The sequence below is a fragment of the Phodopus roborovskii genome, unplaced genomic scaffold, assembly GCF_943737965.1.
Source record: "Phodopus roborovskii unplaced genomic scaffold, PHOROB, whole genome shotgun sequence".
Classification (NCBI taxonomy): domain Eukaryota; kingdom Metazoa; phylum Chordata; class Mammalia; order Rodentia; family Cricetidae; genus Phodopus; species Phodopus roborovskii.
In genome coordinates, this window is record NW_026126540.1 from 19,473,560 (window position 1) to 19,499,515 (window position 25,956).

Consider the following 25,956-nt stretch of genomic DNA (forward strand, 5'->3'; position numbering starts at 1 on the left):
AATGAGGCATGTTCTCTCACAGGGTAAAAAACAGCACAAGCTCCTTCAGGGGCAACAGAGCTTCCATATCAGCTGTCCAGGTAGCTGAGAGACCCCAGGGCCTGAATTCCACCTTCCCACCCAATGCAGACAGCCTTCCCTCCCTGGATGGCCTTGCCTTCACTTTTCAAAGTCTATCAAGTTAAAGCCTGACCTATCACTTTACCAGTGGTACCTGGTAGTTCACCACAACCAGAGTTCCTTCTGTGGCCACAAAATACCTGAGGGATGAACAAGATGAACAAATCCTTCCTTTAAAAGTCAAGGGAAGAGTAGAGAATGCTGCTTAGTGGTAGAGCATGCTGGGGACCCAGGGTTTCATCCATAGCCCCGCCTCCAAAAAAGCTAGAGACATTAAGACCCAGTTAGCAAATTGACCAAGATCAACTAGCAAACACAGAGACATGGTCCAGTAGCTGCACACAGTTCTGGATTCTTTACATTTTTTCAGCTTCTTCTTCTTATTTTTTGGTTGTTGTTGTTTGTTTTGTGAGATAGGGTTTCAGTTTCTCTGTGGCTTTAGAAGCTGTCCTGGAACTAGCTTTTGTAGACCAGGTTGGTCTTGAACTCACAGAGATCCACCTGCCTCTGCCTCCCAAGTGCTGGGATTAAAGGTGCGCGCCACCACCGCCCAGCTCTCATTCCCAGTCTTGTACCTGGCCACTTGCCTTAGCGCTTAGGCCCAAGTTTCCTCCTTGCTCACCTGCCCCAGGGAAGCCTTGTTCCACACCTGGACAACTGAGGTAAAGCCAGAGCAATATTGGACATTTACTTGTTTGCTCTCACCAGGGCCAATGTCACAACTCAGAAGACAGGGGCCATCAGATTTGCCTAACCAGGGCTGAAACAAGGCCAAGCAGCAGCTCACCAGGCTCTCCTCCTCCACACCTCCCTGCTGGTACCCACCCTCTTTCTATCCTGACCCACCTAACACCACCCCAGGGAGAGCAACACTGTCAGGAGTCAGGCAGGGGACAATCGTCACTCCTCATTCTGACAAACAGCATCCACCTCCTGGAGTCCTAAAGTACTTTTTTTTGGGGGGGGGGCAAGATGCTTTGGAAATATAATAAAGAGAACAGATGACATCTGCAGAGCAGGGGATGGTAAAAAGAAGGTTCTGGGAGTCCACATAATGCCTCCCTGTAGCCCACAGGTGCTGTGATTTATTGGAGCTTGACAACATCTCACACATCAGCTGCTTCCCAGAATCACCTCAGCAAAGAAAATGAATGGCTAGCCAGATCCTCCAGGGAGGGTATGGGCCAGTGCAGGCCGGGAAGCCCTTCCTTCAGATCTGAGAAGTTGTTCTAAGATGGACACAAATAAAACATTTTTTGATGCTTGTATGTTCCAGACTCCAAGCAACACCTGCAAACACAACCCAGATTGTGGGAGAGTGGGAACAGGGTACGACGGACACAGTGAAGAAAGCGGCCTGACCTTTGGTGTGTGCCTCAGGGGTCACATCGGACATGTCCACCCGGAAGAGCAGGTACTGCTGGGCTTGGATGAGGAGCCCTGGGAAGTCTCTCTCCATGGAAGCAAATTGTTCAATCTTGTTTTTCACAGATGCAAGGACCTGTCAAAAGCACATGAACAATGCTTACTGCTCCACAGCGCAATTCCACTCTGTTATCGATGTATCTTTTGGGTCTGGCCCTTAATACAGGGAGTGTTGCGATATCAGACACTTGCTCATTTTTAACTGCCTGTGTGTTCTTCGTAAGGTACCCTCAAAACATTGAACTAAATGAAGCTTTGCAGTTTGTCTAGAATAATCGACATAGCCAGCTCAATAGGACAAGGAAGAAAAGTAAATTAGTTGGGATGTAGGAATTTTTGAAAACTAATAAAATCATGAGAGGAAGGGAAAGAGAAAAGGAACAGGTGTGGCTTTAATATACCTACCTGGTAGAGAGAGCGGACGCTTGGCTGGAAGACCATGTTGGTGTTGAGGAGGAAGGAGCGCAGGAGTGGCTGCGGGTAGCTGGCCAGCTGGGTGATGATGCCAATTAGAAGCAAGTTGACATGCAGGGAGTTCTCTAGCATGTTCTCCAGCTTTGACAGGACCACACTGATGAATGGACCTACAGGGAGTATCACAGTGTCAGGGTTGGCTGGACATGTGGGACAAGCCTTCGTACAGCCGCAGAGTCACTGGGGCCAAGGTAACAAACCACCCTGGGCCGAGTGTGAACACAGATGACACCCATCTGCTTCCCCGTGTGAAGGAGAGCTAACTTCCTGACTCTACAAGCACCTTTAATACTTTGAAAGCCATAAAGAACTTTGAAAAGCTCAGACAACAAGTCATTTGAAAAGATTAAACTTGCTCTTCGTTCCTTGATTCTGTCAGTGCTCAAAATGTGAAAATCCTCTTGGTCTGAGGACTGCATGGAGGTGTAAGAGGACATCGAAAACGTCATAGCAACAAGCCTTCTGTTAGTGGAGCGAGTGCACCAGACTGAGCAATGTTTACCAAACAGCAACATGTGGCAGGGACTGTCCATCCTGTCGCACACCTGAGAGAGGCTGTGCCTCAAAGTGTCATAATGCAGAGGCCTAGGATGGAGACCTGGCCATGCCTCACAGCTGGGTATCTGCACTTTATATTTCAAACCAGAGAGAAAGAAGGGATCAGTCTCAAGAAATGAGGTTCAGTGTGACACAGAGAACTCAAAAAAGCAAAGCCTTATGGTTACAAAGGCAGTTCATAAAATATATATTAGCAAAAGGAAGCTATTTCTGCTTTACACTGGTGGCAAGTTAATATGGTTTATGTGTTGGTTTACTGAGGGCAAAGAAAACAAAAATGATAATAAATCTGGAATTAATAAAATTACTTGAAGATGTGTTAAATTTTTACCATAAAAGTGTTCCATTAAGCAAGATGGATGAGACTTCTGCATTTCTCCCAGTGGAGCTGTTGGTGACACCACTAAGCCCAGGCATGTTTATGAAACATGTACATAAGCCTTGATAGATAAACACTTATGAAGACTTTACCACCATCAGTGAGTCCACCACAAACACACTTCATCTCCAGATATCCGGATAGTTCATACAGCTGCTAAGGGCAAAAATCCCTTACAAGGATTCAGCTGTCTGGGAAACGAGGGCAGACAACCACACTGAGCACTGACACTGTGTGAGTGATGGGGCGATGCGGTGAGCCCATGCCAGGATCTCTATGAGGACCATTCCTGAGGATGGTTGGTGAAACTCTTCACCCACTTTCCAGGCTGGGTGGATGATGAGCCCTAAGGGGATTGATGAGCCTTGGAGGATCTTGCCAGACAAACACGAGAGGATCTACTAAACACATCCAAAAATGCCATAGACTGGGATCTCCATTTGAAAGCAACTAGTGATTGTTCCTTTAAGAACCCCAGAAATGTCACTGGGTCCTTAAGTCACCACAGCACAATTCTGTCTTTCTGAATGGCTTTCCTTACCCTCTTCCACTCTGAACCAATTTCCCCTGTCTGTCCACCCCAGTTGCTGATATCTCTGGTTCTTTATCTGTTTCCTTCCTTATGAAAAAATATCTGTTTAGTAAAGATATAATCAGGTAGATTACCATCAACAAAACATGTTCCTGACATGACCATCTGACTTACTTCCCTGACCCAAGAATATTCTTATCTGCATCTAGCCATCTTACCTACAGACATGAATATTGCTGACCATTAGTGACTCGGGTACAGGTGTAGCCCATCACTACCACAAGGGGGATTACCATGCAAGGTGGAGAATAAAGCTATATCATTAGTGTCTCACTTGAGTGACAGTGCGTTAAGTCAAGGCCAAGAGACTGCCATTGTAATCCACCAATGATGCTAACTACACATTCTTAGGCATGGACAATAAAAATATATATATTAGATTCTGAATGCTGAGTTTATTCTTAGCTGGTTTCTAGCACATCAAAGAAAGATACTTATCAAAAAAGCAGTTGCCGGGGGAACTGTAAGAGTCTGAAAACCAGAAGACTGCACTACCCTCAGAAAGCCACAGGAAATGGTGGAAGTGAAGGGTGAGATTCTCCCTTCTATCCCTGGGAGGACAATAAGCTCCTCACCCACTAGTTTAGATTGTGAATGTCCCCCAAAGGCCCACGTATTTGTTGAAGGCTTGGTTGCCCTCAGCACTATAAGGTGGTGGTGGAGCATTAGGAAGTGGAAGGAAATCGGGTCACTAGGGGCACACCCCTGAGGAGGGTACTGGGATCCTGATCTTCCTTGTTCTCTTTTGCTCCCACAATACCATGAGATAGGAAGCTCCTGGGCCACATACTACCCACCATGCTGTGTGGCCTCATCACAGAACCAAAGGCAAAGGGACTGAGTCCTCTGAAACCGAGAGCCAAAGTAGAGGCAATGACCTCACACATTTTATCACAGCACTACAAGGCCGATGAACTAAACCACAGGTTAGTTAAATCTCCAGAAAGCCTGGGACCTCATACTCCCCCAGCATTCACTTCTTTCCCTTCAAGTGCTCTGCCCCTTGCCTATAGCAAGTCTGCTCTCTGAATTTATCTGTTCTGAAAACTAAGTTGCCATTGATTCTGTGATTCAGTTTACAAATCTAACCCTGGGAATGTCTAAAGATGCACCTTCTTTTCCACCTCTGCATCTCTGCCTTAGGCACAGTCCTCTCACATCCTGTCAGGACTCCAGCAACAACCTTTCTGTTTTAACAGAGATTAAAATTACACACACACACACACACACAAACACATACACACATCTTCAAAACAGTATGAAGGTGCAAAACAGTATGTGAAAAAACAGGCTACCTCCTAGGAGAAAAAAACCCTTCTTACAGATTATAGTATATTATAGAAACATTGTATGTATACAATAAAATAATATCTGAATTATTGTTGAAAAATTTATTAAGCATACCCAATACAAAAACCAGAGTTCCAATACCTTTCCTGTGTTGATTCACTTAATAAAGTCATCCTGGGAAGTATGTTAATTAATTATCCCATTTAAAGATATGGCAAAAAACTAAATACTCACACAACTTGGAAATAATGGAGTAAGAATTTCAATTTGGACCATCTGTTTCTAGGGCTGTTAGCTAGCATCATATCCTGATTCCCAGGGGTGTGTGTGTGTGTGTGTGTGTGTGTACATGGATGGATGGATGGATGGATGGATGGATGGATGGATGGATGGATGGATGGACGGACAGATGGATAGATGGACACATACATAGCACAGAAGTATGAAAACAGTTGTAGAAATGGAAAACAGTTGTGGAATTACCGGGTCAAGGCAAGGGCACAGCCTAAATTCTGATGCAATAACGTTTCCTCCCACTTGTTCTTCCTGCCACCACCTCTCCTCACTCCCCTCCCTCCCCTCACCACTATTAAGGCTGACTCCTTCAGATCCTGTCATGCCACACTCCAACTTGAATGCTTTAGCCAGGAGTGAGTACAAGGTCCCCTTCTTCATCTTGGCCCAGACTCTCTACAAGCAGACACTACTCCTGGGCTTCCTCTCCCACCTCTGCCCTGAGACCCTGCACTGCCAGCTTACTGTCCGTTGTTTCCTTCTGAGGGAAGGAGGGATGCTCCTAAGACTTAGAAGCTAACTAAAGTTACATGGCTAAGAAAATTCATGAACTGGCAAGATTTGTGAGGTTTCCCCTGGACGTTCTATGAGCAGTTGGCAATTGCTGGGTGAGAGGAGACTCTGGGGAACTACCCACAAGTTGTGCAGGGACTTCCAGTGATGCAGCTTATGTGAATGAGTCACTGCCCATATTGAGATTGAGGGTTTTCCAAGGGTGCAGCTTGCTTTTAGTCACCCATGCTCATGTAAGCAACCCTCCACACACACTCATATAAGTAACCCTCCACACACGCTCATGTAAGCAACCCTCCACACACACTCATGTAAGCCACCCTCACACATGCTCATGCAAGGAGCCTGAACAAACTCCATTGCTCAACTCTAGACTTGGAGAGATTTGTTTCTTTTGTCTGTCCTTAGTGCCCAGTCTAGGATAAATAGACATTTAATCATGTATCCCCAGGAGAAGGCTCATAACGCTGTCTGCCTCTTCCATTCACCACCAGATCCCCTGTTGTGTTTCACCCCCCTCCCTCCACAGGCTCTCTTCCAACATAGAGCACAATGGCTGATACCCACTTTTCACAGAAAACAACGTTCTTTGCTATTGTCTCTGTGAACATTTTAAATGTTGTATCTTTAGGTCCTGTGCATAGAGCTCACCAAATATTATAGAATCAATAAAAAATTGTTATATTCATGAATAAATGAAATTTTAAAAGTGAAATACTATGATTTTTTTTTTCTAGGAAGCGAATTTACCCCAACAGAATTAATTTCTGCTGCTGATTCCCTGGTGGTTCTGTGGAGGAACAAAAGGTGAGTTAATACCTCAGCCCATACTTGGGAGTTTGGAAATGACAGAACTCACACATGGAAAGATGTCTCCTGACACTGTGTATCAGTTCCAAAACAAGCGAGGGAGAAGGCAAGGCTTTCATTATAGTGAGCCATGTGTACCAAGGCACCTCCGTTTTATCAGCTCCCGGGTAAAGACATGACCATAATGGGTGTTAGTAATGAGGTGTTGCTTTCTGTGATTTTCCCTAAGCTGCACTTCTTCCCTCAACTTACATACTTCTCAGGGATAGAACTGGTACCCTAATGGCAGCCTGCTTAAGCCAGGTCTTAGTCCTGACGTCCCACAAGAAGGTTGCCCGACACTGGGACTTCTTCCTGTTGGCTGTGTCAAGAAGACAGGCAGCTTACTTTGGCCCCTTTCCCTCACTCAGTTCTCCCAACACTGTCCCCTCCCCATCAACTGGGAAACCTAAGGTGATCTAATCCTTTTAACTTATGATTGACTGACTGGTGAATTTTAATTAAAACTCCTTCACACTGAAATGTTATCTCAGCTAGAAGCTCATGCCTGATAATTGTGGAATTAAAAGCTTTCTCCCTATTTAAATACATCTTCAGGCATCAGTAAATAAATGAATAAACATTGGGGGAGATCTCTCAGACTGGGCTGGAAGGCAATCTATTTTTTTTTTCCTTTGTCTTTGGGGATCCCAGAAGGTAGGGACAATGTCCTTCCTCATCAAGCTATTCTCCATTGCCCAAGAAGGACAACTCTCAACTGACTCTGAGAGGGTCACTAGTAAGGCCAGCAGCAGTGCCCTTCCTATCTCGGTGTGTCCTCACAGGGGCTGTGGGGGCATGAGGTCCCAAAGCCCCACACCTGGTAAGAGCTAGGAGACTTCCAGCGTGTGACTCAAGGTCATTGTCTGTCCCTCTGTGTCACTAGCTTCTTCCAGTACTTCTGTTTGCTATGCAGTGCCATCTACACTTTCCAGCTTCCCCTAGGCACCTTGAGTGTTATGTGTGGGAACCCCTCTGTGCTTCTATGTGTAGATCTCTGCTTACTAGTGAATGATGTTTTCTCTCATACTTCCTTGGCTGATTCGCTCATTTTAGATCCTGTCTCAGCCTTTTGCCTCTTACACACATGCCAGTGTTTGGGAAAGTGGTTAGTAGATGTGGATCTGTTCTTATTTTGAAGTGTCAAGTTTTTCCTTTAGAGCAAAAGTCCAACTAATGACAACAGCCTTCTTCTCACCCAGCTGTCATTCTGCAAGTGTTTCAATGATGCATAGAACAAACTTGTCACCATCATGGAGTATGCCATCTAATAGCAAGATATGTATTTTTAACAATACACACATGAGTAAGCGCTAAGGAGAAAAATAAATTAGACTCAAGGAAATGCAGCTTTAAATAATGATTTGATTCTTGTGTGGTCCAATCAGAACTCTTACTTTATCATGAACACTAGGAGAAGTTCATGTAGAACAAGCCTTAACTTGCTAAACAAACAAACCCATCACAGTAGGAATGGCAAAACAAGAGCATCCCTTCATTCCCTGCAAAGATATTTCACTCCTGCCAGGTAAATGGACATGCCTAACCCTCACCATTCTCACTTTCCTCTTGCCACAGTACAAGCTGAAACACTACAAAGCAGCTTAAGATTGTCACCTGTGAACGGGGTGCTTTGAGCCCTCACAGGATGGCGACTGGTAGAGGCCGTGTTCTCTCTGACACCAAATGGGGAGGGCACGGTCTCCACAGCAGGAGTTTCTACCATGAGAGAGTCGAAGTCATCCTCCTCCTCGCCTCTGCCTTCTTCTCGCCTCTCTTCCTGGTTTGTAAGAAGCAGGGGGTCAGATGTGGGGATGCTCTGGTCCATCAAGTCCTCAGTGCCAGAACCTAGCTCTTGAATGATCTGGTCACACTGTGCAATGAAATCTTCACTCTCTGAGTTGGCAACCTTCAGGTCTGACTGGACTTCTGCCTCTAGTGTGGGAGCTGTCAACTCTGAGTTTGATTCCACGGCTGCATCAGGTTCACTCCCTTGCTTGGCTTCTGAGAACGTGTTCTGACACAGGTCTGAACTCTCCCTGCTGGATTGTGAATCCGCTTCAGGGCTGGAGCTAAAGAGAGGTCCATTGCTCATGGGGGGACTCTGGGCTTCAGGTTGGGCCTTGGGCTGGGCCTCAGCTGGTGGGTCAGCCATGTCCCCCTGTGGCTCCCTGGTGTCCTCAGAGTCCTTCTCAGCACACAGCCTATACACCATCACGTCATCCTGGAAGTCTGACTCTTCTATGTAGGTCCCTTTGAAGAGGAGGATGGCATTCTTCTTCATTTCTTGGATGTGTTTGGGGGGGTCAACAGGAGCTGGTGGGGCTGGGGTCTCCACATCATCATAAGGCCCAGGAGAGCCCACATCAGCTCCAGATGAGATACCAGTGTCATAGCTGTCATCCCATTCCAGCTCCGACTGGATCTTGTCCTTTGTCTGCCCCACTGTCCTAGTGTGCTGCTGAGGGAGTCTGGCCTCTGGCTGGGCTGAGCTTTCTCGGCTCTCCTCTGGCAGACTTTGCAGAAAGGTCTCAGGGTCAGGGGAGTCCCCATCATAGAGGGCTGACCACACCCTGCAGTCCCTCATGCAGTGGAGGATGTTGGTGTGGGCCTCCCACAGGTACTGCAGGTAGCTGATATCCAGGGCCTTCCCATACTCCACAATGCAAGCTTCTGGGGCGGGAGGGGCGGGAGGGGCGGGAGGGGCGGGAGGGGCGGGAGGGGAAGGTGGAGAAGGTAGGCAGGGCGCTTCTGGCAGCTGCTCTCCCTCGGGCCCTGTGCAGGAACAGTTGTCAGGAGGAGAGGTAGGGATTAGTCAGGGACTTGGTACCAGTTTAAGCCTAGCAATAGTTGTTTAAATTATTTCTGATGATAAAAACTAAATTAAGAGGGGAAGACAGTGACAGACACTCCACCCTCATAAAACCAAAGTGGCCAGGTGCAGGCTACAGCCAACATAAAACTGTTAGGTCATGCTGTGCCTGAGAGGCCCATAAGGAAGGTCCCTCCATCATGGGCTGCTGTGGAGTCCACCTCGCACTTTGTGGCAACACCAGAAAGGTAAACACCAGCTTGTTCATCCCTCAGGCCTCCTGGTCACAAAATTCAAATGACTCTGGTCCCAGGGGCAGATGTGAAATTTGATCTGCTCTAGAAATCAGAACTTCACACACTATTGTTTCCTCCAGTAAGAGTTAATCCAGCTGGGCCTGTCAATCACCTACCTTGAGTCCACCCCACAGGAAAGCTGATTCACCTGAAGATGTACTAAGAATAAGGGAAGAATACTTATCCTCCTAAGGAGATAATGCATGTACCCCTTCCAGGAAGCTCCCTCATGCAGCCTCTTACAGAGCCTCTGCTTTGGAGCCTACCAGTTTTCTGAAATGCTCAGAAAACTAACTTTTCCTTCTCTTCTGTTTCCTTTTCTCTTGGATACTGGCCAAAAACCTAGGCACTCTTTCCCTGGCGCCCCGGGCTCCCTCTCTTTCTCTAAAGACCTCGCCTCCAGCCCCCAGCCCCGCCCCCCCCATGCCACACACTGCTTGTCCTCCATGTAGCTGGTGATAATCTATTGCAGAATCCGCTTGCTTTCTTAGACCCGAACTTAAAGGGCATGAGGCACGGCCTCTCCCCCATCTCCCTCTTCCCTGCATCTACCAAGACATACAGCTTGCCTATCCTGGTGTTTCTCTCTCAAATTCTAATAAATTTGTCTGAGTTTCCTTCACAGTCCATTTCTAAATTCATTTATTAACAAGCCTAGGAGCCCGAAAGGTGGGACTCCTGACTCCCCAGGTGACAATGTTAGTCAGGAGAGAACAAGAGCTGCTGAGGGCCACTTCCCAGGACTAGGTAATGCTCCTGGTGTGGTGCCTGCCACAGGGTATAATCATTTTAAAGCATCTGGGCTTGAATTTTGATAATAAAGTGGAAGGCTGATGACTCATGAGTTTGAGAACCAGGGTTTTTAGTAGGAAAATCCTGGGTTTCTAGAAAGTGCAATTAACTCATTGTACCTTGTTGGCAACAATCAAGATGCTGACACATATCAGCTGGTCTCCTGAAGCCAAGCAAGGCATAGTCTGTCACAACAGTCATTCCAAACTGAGAAGGTGTCATGTGTTTTAAAGTGACTGACTTCTTGCTACAAGTTCCAACATCGGCACTGAAATGGTGGTGAAACATCTGTGTTTACATTTGTAATTTCCCCTAGGAGGAATTGTCTAGAAAAGATTCAGACACAGAGGGAAATATGCCGTCCACCATTCCTTAAACATCTAGAATACTGTAAATACTTTATCACTGGCATAGAAGTTAATTATCCTACATGATAGGTACTGTTTTCCCACTTGCTCACATATAGAACAGCCATCTCTAGCTACGGATGATTTGAGTGCTGGTCTCCTCTGGACCCTCTCCACACTCTGGTGCCCTTCATAAAGGAATCTCTACCAGACTGGATCAGACCAGCCTTTAGGAGTATATACACAGTGCAGTAAAATAGACACATACCTCATTGTTTACCATTCTACTGTTAGATGGCTAGTGTGGCTTCTCTTAAACACTTTAAATAAAAAGACATCAAACTACTCCTAGGAATATGTCCTGAACAGTGGCTATGTGCCAGGCACGTCTCCTTAGAGCTCTGTGTGCCTGATTAACCTATCCTTGAAATAGTCCATCAGGGAAAGTACTATTTCACAGAAAAGGGGAAAGGTTTGGGGTGATTAGGAATTTTCCCCTAAAAGGTGGGAAAGCCAAGATCAGGATCCAAGCTGTTAATTGTTGCGCAGGAATTCTGCCAGCTAGCTATGTAATCTCCCCTCCAGGATGCCTGTCTGTGGTAACTCCAGAAGTAGGGTATGGAACAAACATGGAGTATGGGAATTGGAGAAGTTGCCAATCACAGAACCTTGAACAGTCAATGCTCTCCACGTATGCTTTGTCCGCAAATTCCAGCACTGTTTTCTCATCCTTAAATGTGACTGACTGCACAGGGAAAGTACCTGACAAGTTTTGCAAAATCATCTTCAATCTGAATTTTGAATTTTGGAAATTAAAAAGCAGGTCTGTCTTGGTTATAGACTCAACACCTGTAACTCATTGTTTTAGAAGACATGTTAACTAATACATATTTTCACATTTGGGACTCTGAAGACACCACTAGAAGGGACATGTAAAATAAAAATCTGTGAAATGACTTAAGTGAAGGAACACTAACAATAGGGTCTAGAACTCCTTATGAAGCAGAAAAAGGCTACCCCCCAAAGAGACACACCATGCCAAGAAAGAGGGATCATTCCTAACATGCTCCCACCTGAACCATCATGCATACACTTTGACCAGAGAATATAATCCCTTTCTTGGTTCCCAAGTGTAAGCGTAATGCCACTGGCACAGCAGACGGGGGTCAAGGCAAGCAGCTTGGCCGCAGACATGGAGTAACAGTCTCTTTCCTTCACAGCCCACCTTTGACTCAGCATCATGTGATTACAGGGGATCAGATACCTGAAATGACAGAGAGCCAGCATTCAATGCTTCTTCAGTAAAACACTATACAACACAATTGGAACTAGTCATGGGGGTGGGGCACGGCGGACTCATTCCCTCCCCACCCTGAGACCACCCGGCACACTGGCCACCTTGGCTGAAAAGCTGCCATGGGCTTCCTCCTTCTGACAGAACCCTTCTCTTGAGCACATTTCTAGCCCTCTCCAATCTAATCTCATTTTCCTCTTTATCCCATGCCTTTAAACCCACTGCAACCTCCATCCGGAGTGAGGCCTCCCCCTTCTCTGCCTGGCAGCTCGTCATGGAAACACTACAGGCTGGGGGAGGCCTCGCAGCTCCATACTCCACTGTGGGTACATGGAAGCATCAGTAATCTGGCATCACAAATATTTCTAATCTACCTCCTCAGTCTGTGCTACCAGAGCAAGGACTGCTTCAATAGTTTTGCCTTTTGATTCCTGCTGCACAGATAGCATCTTAGGGTTAACATGAACCCAGAGGAGAGAAGATCCGATCATCTGTTTCAGATGCACCTGAGCACATGACTGAGCTCTGTGGGCAGAAAGCTGGGTTTAGTGGCTGCCCATTCTAACTGGAAACCACACCAGTCATTTCAACAAGGATGGGCCAAGTGAGTTGAAGGACCTGAAGCTGGTGACGATTCCACAGCAGCCAAAGCCCCCGAGTAACCAGAACCTTTCAGTGAACCACAAAGTTTTCGACTTCCCATTCTGGCTCCCGAGAAAGAGGCAGCACAGAGGAAAACAGGCTGTGGTTCCGAGTCCCATGAAAATGATGAGAAGCACAACTCACGGGCTATGTCTAGGGGCCTGGAATCATGGACTGGTCTCCACACATTCTCTTGATCCCAGTGAAGAAACCTGTTTGTTCTAATGGCCCATCTGCTGAAGGAGCAGAGTCAAGGAGAGAAACATTCCACCTCCTCCATCCACCTAAGTGGTCACTTCAAGAGCACTCTCCGGGTATGAAACACAAACTTGCCACTCTCTCCAGATCAGGCCGTTCTTGAGTACTTTAAATTCCTAGCGTGGCTAGGTGACAGGGTCCTGCCTGTTTCCCCACTACCACCACCTTCCCAGGCACACATTTTGTTGTTCCTAAGAGCCGCATTTACCACATCAGTCACTTCTGGTGTGCCAGCATCTGCTTTTATAAGCAACAGGAACGGAGAGGAGCAGAGTGGGAGGTAAGTACAGGGAAGGAGATGTTTGTTCAGACTCCTTACAGGAGCAAAGACGGGTGGTGCGGGCGGAAAATAAAGATATCATAAGGACTCTGTGATCTGAGGCACCTTAGTAATCAGAGTGACCACAGGGAGAGAAGCATTCCCCACCTCTTTCTGGAACACAGAGAGTCTCACAGGTAATCCAGCTGCCCCAGCACCTCAGGGCAGTTGAGCATGGGGACAGCTGGGGGCAGCTGGGTGGAGAGGAGTAGCAGGGGAAGGCAGACAGGCACAGGCAGTCAGGGGCCAGGACATAATGGCAGCACCCAGAAAAAGGGCCAGAGCAAGGGAAGGAAGATAGCACAGCAGACACTACATGATAATGGTGGGGGGAAGACAAGTTCATCCGTGTATGCATAGAAGAGCTCTTGCTTGGGAAGGTAATGGCTGCTGCTTCCCAGAGGGCCAAGGGCTGATAGGAGGAGGCAAGGATGAAGGCAAGGAAAACTATCCTATAGCATGATGTGAACTCTTCTTTGCCAGGGCGGTAATGTCCACAACTACGCAGATTACACTTACTGTATCTGAACTTGGATCATTAACTACTCATAGAATCAATAGCTTCAGTGTTTATAGACTGCACAAACTCAATGCCTGTTTGCAGCTCAAACCAATCATATTGCATGTGATATACATGCTTCTTCTCTTTGTATGAAGTATTAAAAAAAATGGAACACTGGATAAGAGCTAATAAAGCTATTTATCAAATACCACCCAGTGGATAGCTTGAAATAATTTAGAAGAGTTGACAATATACACCTTTAAAAATTCCAGCTCTCAGAAGAAGCTAAGAATGTCCTCTTAAATAAATCAAATGCCGGGAGATCCCTGTTGGTTTGGCAGAGTTCGGTGGAGTGGAAAAGGGGACAGCCATCCCAAGAATGGCCTTCCAACGATTCCCAGCACTGTTGTTTGGTTGGATTTTTAAGTCGAGGGGACGTAGACACACCACACCCTAGTCCTGAGTCCTCCCATCGTTGAGAGAATGATGGGAACAGAATATACACTAAATGCTTCTCAAATGATAAATATCAAGAGAATGTGGTTGCTGCTCCCAGGAAAATCATGTCAGCATTTAGTACAGGCATTTTCTTAGTAAGTCACCTTTTGACTACCTGCTTCATAACTTTGTTTGGAGATTTTTCTTAAACTCAGGGAGGAATAATTACAGATCTCTGTGTGTGTTTACTGCTGGAATGCTATGTTTCTCAGGGCAGCCTCAAATCGCTGTGTATTCCAGTCTGGCCTCGAGCTTGTCATCCCCCTGCTTCAGCTTCTTGAGTACTGGTATTATAGATCTACATCACCATACACAGCTCACAGATTAAGAAATATTGTCTTTAGCCTTTGTTGGTTCCCTATGGGAGGCTTCACCCCTCTCTAAGGAGTAGATGGTTGAGGAGCTGGGAAGAGGTGGGGGGGGGGGCGAGAGGAGGGGAGGGAAGGGGAACTGGGCATGTAAAATAAAAGATTGTTTAAAAACATTTTAAAGAAAAAAAATACTGTCTTTAAATGTCCAGATTAAGTCATTTTCCAATATACCAGGAATAGAATAAAAAAAAAAAAAAAAAAAACCACTGCTGTCCATATTACACTTACACACACACACACACACACACACACACACACACACACACACACTTTTCTTACTTCCTCAACCCTCTACAACCTTTCCCTGGGCATCATTTAATAATAAGTCATCACCAAAAAAAAGAAAAAAAGGTGACACGAAGTTTGGAAAGCACGGGAGGTGTTGGGGGTAGATATGATCAGAAGACATGATATACATATATGATGTTCTCAAAGAATACATTTTTTGAAAGTAAGCCACCACTCGTGGTAGTCAGGGACAAACCACCAGTGACAAAGAGCACACACTGCTTATTGATGCACTGACAAGAAGGCAATCAAATGAAAAGCAAAGAGGATTAAGAGGCATGCACCAAGACAGAAAGCTGCAAGTGACATCAGTGAGCTTCAAAAGGTCTTTCCTCTTCATCAAAGTCTGGCCTTGTTGCGCCTCTCCATCTCTCCCTGGACTGGCTCCCCACCTCTGTCTCGGACCCCCAAACCTGTGTAAGACGGAAGTGTTCCTGAAATGTACACACAGCCTCTCTTCAAGTAAAACTTCTCCTATGTAAATAAACACCCTAGGCAAGGGGGTTCACAAACCTGATTAAAAACAAACAAACAAACCAAAAACATTCAGACATAGCAACCAAGTTATAAGCAACTGGGGTCTGTCCCAGCACTACCTGTCAGGATTTCCTGTCTGCTCCTGCCCTCTCACAGTTGCATGAATGGAAAGTGGGCAATTTCTCCTGGGTTTTTTGCTCACTGGCCTATCCTCTCTTAGGGAATCTCTCATTTTAATTTACCCTTCTGGACATTTTGCCAAAGGAGAAATTTGAATGGTTATGAAGAGAATACCATTGTGAAGTATCAATATTTATGAGCACTTGAGTTACAACACATAGAGATAGGCTGACTTATTTACCACACACAGCTTCATTAGGAGGGGGCCACACAGTCAGTGCTGTAGCGTGGGCTCTCACGCCGCAAGCTTATCATGCACAAACAACCGCATGGCACGCAAAAGTGAAAGGGGAGATTATAATCTATTTTTATATGCTTTCACACAAATTTAAATGACTAGAAGACTAAAGTTTTTTGATGACCTTGCTCCAGGGACAGATTTTAAACCAGAAAGACATTATTTTTATGAGTTTAAAATATATTTTCAATTTTCTCTTCAAACCAATAATGGCTCCCTCTTTTATGTTCTCTCTCCGACTCTCTCTCTCTTCTGTCTTCTATTCCTACCCTGACTCAATCTTCCTAGTCACACGTGCTTTCCTCTCCTCCCCTTCCCTTTCTCCTACTTCTCTCTCCATTTACTGCCCCCCCACTCCCCCTGTGCTCTGCGGGACTTGTCCCTTCCCGCTTCTGTGAGGGACTTTATTGGTCTGAAGAAAAAACTGAACCTAAAAAAAGGTCTAGAGACCTACAAGACTGACACCAACTAACAATTTGAGCAACCGTGGAAAGGCTACCATAAATGACCTTCCAGGATAGTGAGAGCAACAACTAACTGATCCACCATCATGGAGCCCTCATCTAGTACCTGTCTGAAACAGAAGCAGACACCCATAACTAAACACTGAGTCGAACTAGAATCCAGATACAGAGGGAGAGGACAAGACCCGGTTGCAGAAACACATAGAGATAGCTGACCTGAACAAGGAGAAGCTAATGGGCCCCCAGACTGATAGCTGAGAATCCAGCATGGGACTGACTCAGGCCCTCCTGAATATGGGTCTCAGCTAGAAGACCCACTGTCTAAGGGACCTCAGACAGTGGAACCAGGATGTATTCCTGGTGCACAAAAGGACCTTGTGGACACATCCCCCATGGAGGGATACTGCCTTAACCTACAGGCAGGAGGGAAGGCTTAGTCCCTACTCCAAATGACTTGACAGATTTACATGACCCCACCTGGATGGCATTGCCCTACATGTGGAATTGGGGTGGGGGGATGGGAGGAGAGGGTGGTCAGGGTGCATGTGAGGGGGCAGAGAGGCTAAGAGGGAGGAAGGTAGGAAAGGAGGGAGGGAGGGAATGGGGACTGGGATAGACATGTAAAATAAAAAATAATTAAGATAAAATATATATATATATATACTTTTTTTTTTCAAAAAAGTCCCTGCCCTTAAGTACATATAGTACTCTACATTATTTCAAAATGCTTTCACAGATGTCACAGTTGGTCCACTCAATAATCCTATGTGCATGCTCCAGAAGTGGGACAAGACTGGGAGTGAGGGACAGGAGCAAAAGGTCTACTCCTGCAAAGGCCTCTCAGGCCCTCCGTTACTCAGGGAAATAGTTGGAAATAGAAGTGTTCATAAAGAGGAATTGTATTTTATCAGCACCACCATCCCCATGGAAAAAATAGTCAGCCAGAGAACCTATGGCTAGGTGGTCAAGTCGTCTCTAACCTCAGGCATGGCATCTCCCCCCATTCCATTCAGAACTTGTAATAGCATCATGCCTTGCAGGCACCTTCTGGGACATCACTGAACTGACTAGATCTGACTTGGACATGTATACATTCATACACAAGCTCATTTCCTATTGTTATAAGGTGCAGGTCTGTCTCTCAGACGCAACCATGTTTAACACCATTGCTGAGGACAGATCTTAATATTGTGAGCAAAAAGTTGTCAGAGCTCATCTTGTAAAGGTCACTAGATGTCCAGCAAGCTAATGTCTCACTCTAACCTTGCCAGGCCTTGCTGACCCTCCGCGGGGAGGCAATGAATCTCAGACCTGACCGGGGAGGGACACTGCAAACACAGCTGTTTCCCCTGCTATCAAGGAAGCAGCATTTAGGGATTTAACATTCAAATGCAATCAAGGCTTTGCCCACCTTGAGTGAGAGCCCGCTTCTGAGCAATGAAAATGCTTTGCCAAGTTGTTCTGCTGGATTTCATTCAGGCCCTGCTAATGCATTCTGTCTGTCGGTGGTGGAAACTTGCTAGGGAGCTGAAGTCATCCTTTTAAAACAGACTACCAGCTGTGTCCTTATGATCGGATTTGTTCTCTGCTAATGCCTTAAGATTAGTTACTGATGACCTGATTTAAACCCTAAAAGTTTAAAAACCGCTGTTTTGCTTAAAAGTCTTATAAATGATAGCCCCACAGAAAGTCGCAATCTGTGGGGCCCTGCAGAGTGGGCCACCAAGTTTTTCAAGACTCAGTTTTAATTCCCCCTTTTCTGAGATGTTATACTCACATTAGCCATCCCTCCAACTCAGGTGGTGCAGCAGGACTCTCCAGAGTGTTTGTTAAGACACAGCTCACAGGCCCCACCTCTAGGGCTTCTGATTTACCAGGTTCTGGGGGAATCTGCAGTTCTGGCCAGTCTCAGGCAGTGACCATTCCCAAAACGGCACTTTCACATCCCTGGCTTTTCTAAAGCGACCGTACATCTCAATGATCCTGTCTGTATTCACCTCAGTCATCAAATCAGTCTCTCTCTCTCTCTCTCTCTCTCTCTCTCTCTCTCTCTCTCTCTCTCTCTCTCTGCGTGTGTGTACATACATACACGTGGAGGTCAGAGGTCAACTTCATATACCATTCCTCAACACCATCCACCTTGTTTATGACAAGAGAGACAGCTCTCACCCTGGCCTGGAATGCGGCCATTACTCCAGGCTGGCTGGCCAGTGAACTCCAGAGACCCTGTCTCTGCCTCCCTGGCACTAGGGTTACAAGCATACACTACCACACCAACTATTTTTAAAGTGGGTTTGGCTCTATCAGATGAGCTGTGTTCCCAGCCCCTCTTCAGTAATTCCTACTCAAATCATGGCACAACCCAGTGGTGGACTAGAGAAAGGCCAGGCCCCCTCCAGCCCTGTTCTCTCTCTCACTGGTCCCTATCTCCACTAAGGAAGGAGGGGTGCACTTAATGGTGCACAGACCCTCTTACACTGCACCCGCTGGCCACTCCCTCGTAGAGCACAGCTCCTCAGGCCAGGTCAGCCTGCTTCTGCTAGCAAACCTTTCCACTCTTCCATTCCCACCCCCCAGAAGGCATAGTTGTGTCTATACACCAGTCCACTTAAGAGAAGACAATAGAACAAACGCATCTCTATGGGTTTATACTTTAGGCCTGTCCCTGCCTGGTCCATAGTGGTTACAGAGGAGAGGGGCAGGTAATTCTGCTCCAGCATAGTCTTTCCTGTAGGACTCTTAGCATTGTGGGCCCTCTTTATACACGCTGCAGCTCGTGTTAGGAAGGGTCTCACTGGAGGACTGCACTCCGGATTTAGGGTTAGCGTTCAGCAGAAAGGAGGAAGGATGATGACTGGGGACTAGCCTGGTGCTTCCAGAGGACTGAACCACATTACCAAGGACACAGTAACTTTCCCTCCCAGAAGCAGAGGACCTGTGGGCGGGCAGGAAGGGCATAAGGCAGGATCGGGGGCAGCGGAACCTGCGCCTAATCACCAAACTCAGCACTGCGACTCCCATCTCAAACAGCAGCATCCTTAGAGCTCCCCATCTCACTGGAGGATGACTTTTCTGCCTTGTGCTGAGCTCTCACTATCTGCTCCATGCTGTCCCCATCTCACTGGAGGATGGCTTTGCCATCTTGAGCTGAGCCCTGACTATCTATCTGCCCCATTTTGTCCTCACAACTGAAGCTCACAGACTGGACAGTCACAGGGTAATGTTACTAAAGAAAGGGCTGAAAACTACATTGAAGTGTTTTATGTTTGAAAAAAAAAAAAAGTTGTTTTAAATAACAAGGGTCCCTTAAGAGAGCAATAACCAAAGGGTACCCCAGGAAAAAGAAGTTCATCCATGACCCCAAAGAGCTTTAATCCTTGCGAACTTTCCAACATTCTCATTATTGTTTTTAGGAACACATTCATCATATAATACAAATGCCCCCACTAAAAACTTTTCCTAATAAAACAAAATTAACTTTGGGAAGTAACACCAAAAGCATAAAGTTGGCTCTTTTAATAATTTTCTTCCTTAGAGGCATGGTCCTTACTTCATTTACATTATCAAAGTAAAACAAAGCAGTAACGCTACAGATGAGCTGTCTTTAAGGAGAACAAACATTGCAAGCTCACCTTAAAACCAGTTGTAACATCACATCTTCACAATGTAAACCGATGAGAGTTCTGAACAATGCCAGGGACACCACACAAAGCTGGGGAGCAATCAACACAGAGCGGTTTCAGATGTCAGGCTGATAATGCCACCCCCAAACAGGTAACAAATAAATCAGAATTACACAACAAAATGGCCTCTCTATCCCCTAGTGCTTTTCATAAAACACACCTTGCTGCCAGGAGAAATATATTCAGAATACCAGTTCCCCTGGGGAGAGTTGGCTAGACACCTAACGGCTACCTGCGAAGTGCCACTGCTCACTGTGAATCAAAGATCTGGATAATACAAATGTGCCCCTTCAACTCCTGACGCATACGTCTTCCCTACCTCCTCTTCAGACCATTTGTTTTTCTAAGTTGGTTTCAAATATGATGCTGATTATTCACAAGAGAGGGCTCACAGAAAAGTTCCTAAAACCCAGCTAGCTCTCTTCAGAGTCTGCAGCTCCAAGCCTCAGGATCTCTCTTGGTGTTGCAGCAAAGTTTTCTCCTTAGCTCCATTTCCTACAGTGTGAAAATTTACTTCCTTAAGAAGTTCGCTTAAAAAAAAATATTACATTTTTTTTTTACAAACATGAATTCTTTCAACCTCTAATTTCTAAAAAGGAATGATGAACTACCAAAAAGGGGGGATATCCAATTATAAAAAAAAAAAAAAAAAAATCACTGTAGCTTCTGTATCCCAAGCTGTTATCAATCTCCCAGGCCATTCAAGTAATTTAGACTCCAAGTCTTTGTAAAGGTGAGTACATGCTAGTTTGTCTTCTAGGCAGAATGAATTTAAACCAACAAAAGTATTGTAAAGAAATAGCTGTATTTGACTGGCTCCAAACACCCCATTTGCTCAGGACGGTGACAGTTATAGTTAGTCCGAAGCAACAGCCTGTCTCATCCCAAGTCACTGCGCGTGCTGCACCCTTACCTAGAACGCCTTTTCAGGCCTCCTCTGAGACTTAGCCTAGAATCACCTCTCCCTGGGAAACCTTTCTGTTTTTTCTCACAAACAGCCACCCAACACTTCTTTTTCCAGTCTCAAATAGGTGTCCCGCTTATCTATTGCCATAGTAACCTCTGTCAATCACTGCCAAGGCGCTTGGCAAGGTGCATATTGCTTTTAATAACTGAGTTGTAGGAGTCCTTTATTCTATGCACAAGTATTTTACATGACCTAAATGTTTCCAACCATTCTATAGATTGTCTTTTCAATTTTTAAAAGTTTTGTTTACTTCCAGGCAATGGCACATGCCTTTAATCCCAGTATTCAAGAGGCTGGTGTGGGGGGGGGTGGTACGTATATCTTTGAGTTCAAGGCCAGCCTTGTCTACAGAGCAAGTTCTAGGACAGCCATGGCTTCATAAAGAAACCCTGTCTTGAAAAACCAAGTTAATAAATAAGTAAAAAAAAACTGTGTTACTTTTTTATTCTTTGAAACTATTGTTACCACACATGTGTGTGGGCACACATATTGCTGTGTACGTGTGGAGGTCATAGGACAGCTGGTGGCATTTTTCCTGTCCTTCCACCCTTACGTGGGGTCTGTGGATTGAACTCAGGTCACCAGCTTTGCACAGAGAGAGCCTTTATCCACTGAGGCATCTGGACTTAGACTTATTTTTGAAATAGGGTCTTACTATGTAACTCAGGCTAGATTCCAACCTGGAAACGCCTGCCTCGGTTTCCAGAATGCCAGGCTCACAGGCACACACCACCCACCATACTTGTTTTTCATTTCTTAGATCCTTAGAACATTAAAGACCCTCATCTTGAATGTGTCCAGTTTGTCTAATATTTCTTTTGTTGCTTTTGGTGCCATATTTTTAGAAACCATTGCCGAGACTGCAAAGATTTTTCTCATTTTCTTTAAACTTGAAGTCTTTGATTCATTTTGAGTTAATGTTTGTTTATCACATAAGGTAGAAATTAAGCCCTCCAGCCTATGAACATAGAAATGTGTGTGTGTGTGTGTGTGTGTGTGTGTGTGTGTATTTTTGATACTATTGTAAATGTGACTGATATCTTGATTTTTAGATTGCTTATTGCAAAGGTTAGTGTTAATTGCCAATATGACAGAATCTAAAATCACCTGGAAGATAGGGCTCTGGGCATGCCTGTGAGGGATTATCTTAACAACCTTGAATGATGTTAGAAAACTCCATTTAAATTATGGGCCACTCAAAAATGATTTGAGCCCCAACATTCACACATGTGATATGACCAGTCACTTCAGTTCCTGCTGCTTGAGGTCCCTACCATTAAGGACCCTACTTTGACAAGTACGCTAAAGCAAACTTTACCTCCTTTAAGTAGCTGTCTTTGTTATGAAATTTTATTATAGCAATAGAAAAAAGAGGATTAAAACACTCACTAGTGTATAAAAATAAAGTTGATTTTGTACATGAAATTGCATATTTTCATCCTTGTTTACCCCATTGTAGTTCTAATAGTTCTTTTTAGCATATTCTTTACTTTTTTGTTTGTTTGTTTGTGTGGGGTTTTTTGCATATAAGATCATGTCACCTAAAAACTGGCAGCTTTAATCTAGGTCTTTATTTGCTTAATTATATAAATGGAAGCACTCTGGCTAAATAATTAACAAGCACACTTTTCTTTCCTTATTTCTTAAGGGAACACTTTCTCCACTGTTAAGTTTTAGCTCAGAATTCATAGACAATGTAGCTTGTCTTAAAGAAGTCTCCCACTATTCATGGTTCACTGGAAACCATCATTCTCCTCTCTGTTATTGTAAGCTTGACTTTTTTTTTTTTTTAATCTGTCTCAGACAAATCAAGGCATTTGTTCTTTTGTTGCTAGCTGTAGTATCTTTTTGCTACTTAGTGTAATATCTTCAAGGTTCATCCATGCTGTAGCATCTCAAAACAACTTATCCTTCCCCTTTATATACCTACCTATTGGTGGATTTCTCACATTCCTATCAATGTTGGTTTTAATTTAAACTCAACAATATACGTTGCATAGTTTCAATTCTTTCCAATTCACTGAACCTTGCTTTGGTTTGGCTTGTGATCTGCCTTGGAGAAGGCTGAATTTGGGCCCTGCTGCTATCAGATGAAATGTTAAATGAGATCTTTTTTCTAGTATAGCACTTTAACTTCCTTAATTGTTTTCACACAGTTTTTTTGTTTTGTTTTGTTTTGTTTTGTTTTTTTAAATTTAATTGGGACAGGGCCCTGCTATGTAGCCCAAGCTAGCCTCATGTTTGGCAACTTTCTGCCTTGGTCTCCTAAGTGCTAGATTACAGACCTGTGCAACCTTGCCTGCCCCTGAGTAATGAATACATAGTTGCTTTTGTTCTTCTAGTAAACTTATCAGACTCTATTTTGGATTTAAAACTAAGTTAATCTAAACAAAATACAGAAATAGTATTCCTATATAGTTCTATCCTCTCCCTCTCTGTTTTTAAACATGTAACACATATACACTATAAACTCAAAGATATACTGTTAGACTTTAGCTTTTAAAACAAAGAATGCAATGAAATAGATATAGTCTTTGAGGAGGGGCTGTAGTGGGTGCCACTCTTAGTATTGAATGGACCTTCAAAGTTGAGTGGGGCTCCAAATGAAAGAATGAAAACCTAACCCACAATTTCTCAGATTTTCATTTCAAAACATCACAGACAGAGATGTGCTACCTCAGGCCTGGTTACTCCAGTTCCTTGACTTTCCCTGCCCCTAAGTCTTTATGTTCTCAGAATATTGCTCCTTCAGAGTGTATTTTGCCAGTTCCACAGAAGAAAGCATCAATATAGACAAGTTGAGAAAATTGGGGGGAGGGCACAGCACAGTGTCACCTCCCCAACAAAGGGACACCTGATAGGGGGAAAAAGTCATCAAATTATCTCTACTCAAACAGAAAAGGGATTAAACAGCTGCAGGGGAAAGTGAAAAGGAGGGAGGGAAATAGTCATAATTTCATTCCCAAAACAATTCCCTTTTGGAATCTGAGTTGACCGCATCCTTCCCTGGAAGCTCTCCTTACCCGAAAAGGGGTGTTGATTCGGCTGGTGAGAGTGTCCAGAATGTGGACATTTTCGTGTTGGTGCAGTAGGATGAAACGGAGGAAGATTTCCAGGAGAGCCGGCTCAGAGATGCTTCGCAGGAAAAGGTCCAGGTATGCAGTTGTGGTCATGACCTCTTCTACTGTCACCTGGAGCCAATGACAGAGTAGCACAGGTAACTATCTTCTTGAAACTGCCAGAGGCTCACCCCAACACCCCACCTCAATACAGGGCCACTGCCATGAAAACACTTGAGTGCTTAGCTGAAGTCAGCAAATTGGAGCTCCAGCAGGGAGAGGCAAAGACAGGGAAGGCAGCCGTATGCTCTGACAGTCCCAGTCACATGCAGCTTAAACCCTATAAAAGTTTTAGTGCATACTCAAAAATGGGGCGAAAGATTATGAAAAGTATTTATATGATTAATAAAGGAGCAATTAGAAAGTTTGGTTTAATTTGTCGCACTATTAGTCATTCAATAAACATTTACTGTATCTTCTACATACAAGGAGCTGTAAACCTAGGAACATGCTTTATGTTCAGGAAATTGAGCTTTAGCAAATTAAATGATAATGTGATAAATTACAAAGGAGAGGTGTGGGCATGGAGTGCTACAGATGTTCACTCAGATGTGTTTCTGGAGAGCAACAAGCCAATATTTTTATAAATGAGTACCACACATAAAACATTATTTATAAAGTGCTATAAGAACTCACTGCTTAATAAAGTAAGGGAGACTTTTTAAGAACACAAATAGAGATTTTTTTTCTACTCATGTGCTTTTCCTACTCAGAAAGAAAAGTCAGTCTTTTGGTGGATCAGCCTGGTCTTTCACAGAGCTAAGGAGTAGAGTAAGCTTAAAGTGGAGGTCGGAGGTCAAAGTCAGATGTTTCCCTTGATCACTCCAAACCTTGTGTTTTTTGTTTTGTTTTATTTTGTTTTGTGGGGGGTGGAGATGGTGTCTTATTGAGCCTGGAGCTCACTCATTCCACTAGTATGGCCAGTGGCCCCTCAGGACTTGTATCTGCTACCCTCATCATGGGGTTGTACATGCACACTGCTACCTAGCATTTCTACATGGATGGCAGGGATCTGAACCTGGGTCCTCATGTTTGTGTGGCAGGCACTTCACAGACTGAGGCATGTCCTCAGTTCCTCAGCCTTAGACATATTGATTCTAAGGGCTTCTATATGCAGAACATAGCAGCTGATTTTTCTATTTAGAGCTTATTACCAGGCTATTAATGTTTCTGCTGGGCACAAAAACACCCCACCGTTGGATGCACTGAAGTCACCAACTGCTCAGTTCAAACTCTGGAGTTCCAACGCCACACCCTACAAAGGCTCCGCCCCGACCAATGCACTTCATTCTAAACAACGAGGATCGACAATGCTTTCTGAATGAGTGTCTCCTCTTTTCCATTTCTCCTCCCTTTAAAAGTGTTCACTGTCACTTTAATCGTGACATTATCAGGACCATTCTTTTTATGCTACATTCCTCTTCTCCTTTTAATTTTCAGCTTTAAAAACCCACAGATCAGTTTAGAAACCAGATGTCCAGAGCTTTGAGATGAGCGTGGCTAGGCCATGAATGGCTGCATCTGTGAATAAAGGCTTGACGCTGTCTATTTTGGTAGTTTGAATTACTTTTTATATGTTCTTGGTGCTCAGCTGTGTTCTGGATAGATGAGTCCAGGTGGGCAAAATATCACAAAATCAGCTGTCTCTTTTCTTTATTCTAATAAATAATGGACTCTATGGTAATAAAGTCCATTTGAATTCAATCTTTCAGAATCCACTGAGAACCCCCAATGGTGTTCTGAATGGCAGGGCACGTCGCTGGAGTGCAAACACCGTCCCCAGCTTGGCAGCAACAGTACGAGCTTGCAAGCCCTCAGACTACTTGAAGTCATCTGTCCACTTTAAAGGGCCCACTGTAGCCCAAATATAGTAAAGGAAGCAGAAGCAGAGAAGCATCAACACTGGGCATAAATG

At 44.7% G+C, this 25,956-nt stretch overlaps 1 protein-coding gene across 1 annotated transcript in view; it reads right to left on the reverse strand.

Moving 5' to 3' along the window:
* Fhip1a (FHF complex subunit HOOK interacting protein 1A) overlaps positions 1–25,956 on the reverse strand; it is a 131,859-nt gene that overhangs the window by 4,608 nt on the left and 101,295 nt on the right. Inside the window, exons 6-11 of the mRNA XM_051198863.1 lie at positions 23,946–24,113; positions 19,905–19,984; positions 11,815–12,005; positions 8,112–9,269; positions 1,951–2,129; positions 1,483–1,621 (exon numbers count right to left, since the gene is read on the reverse strand). Coding sequence (XP_051054820.1) covers positions 1,483–1,621; positions 1,951–2,129; positions 8,112–9,269; positions 11,815–12,005; positions 19,905–19,984; positions 23,946–24,113 — 1,915 coding nt within the window. The remainder of the gene's footprint in view (positions 1–1,482; positions 1,622–1,950; positions 2,130–8,111; positions 9,270–11,814; positions 12,006–19,904; positions 19,985–23,945; positions 24,114–25,956) is intronic.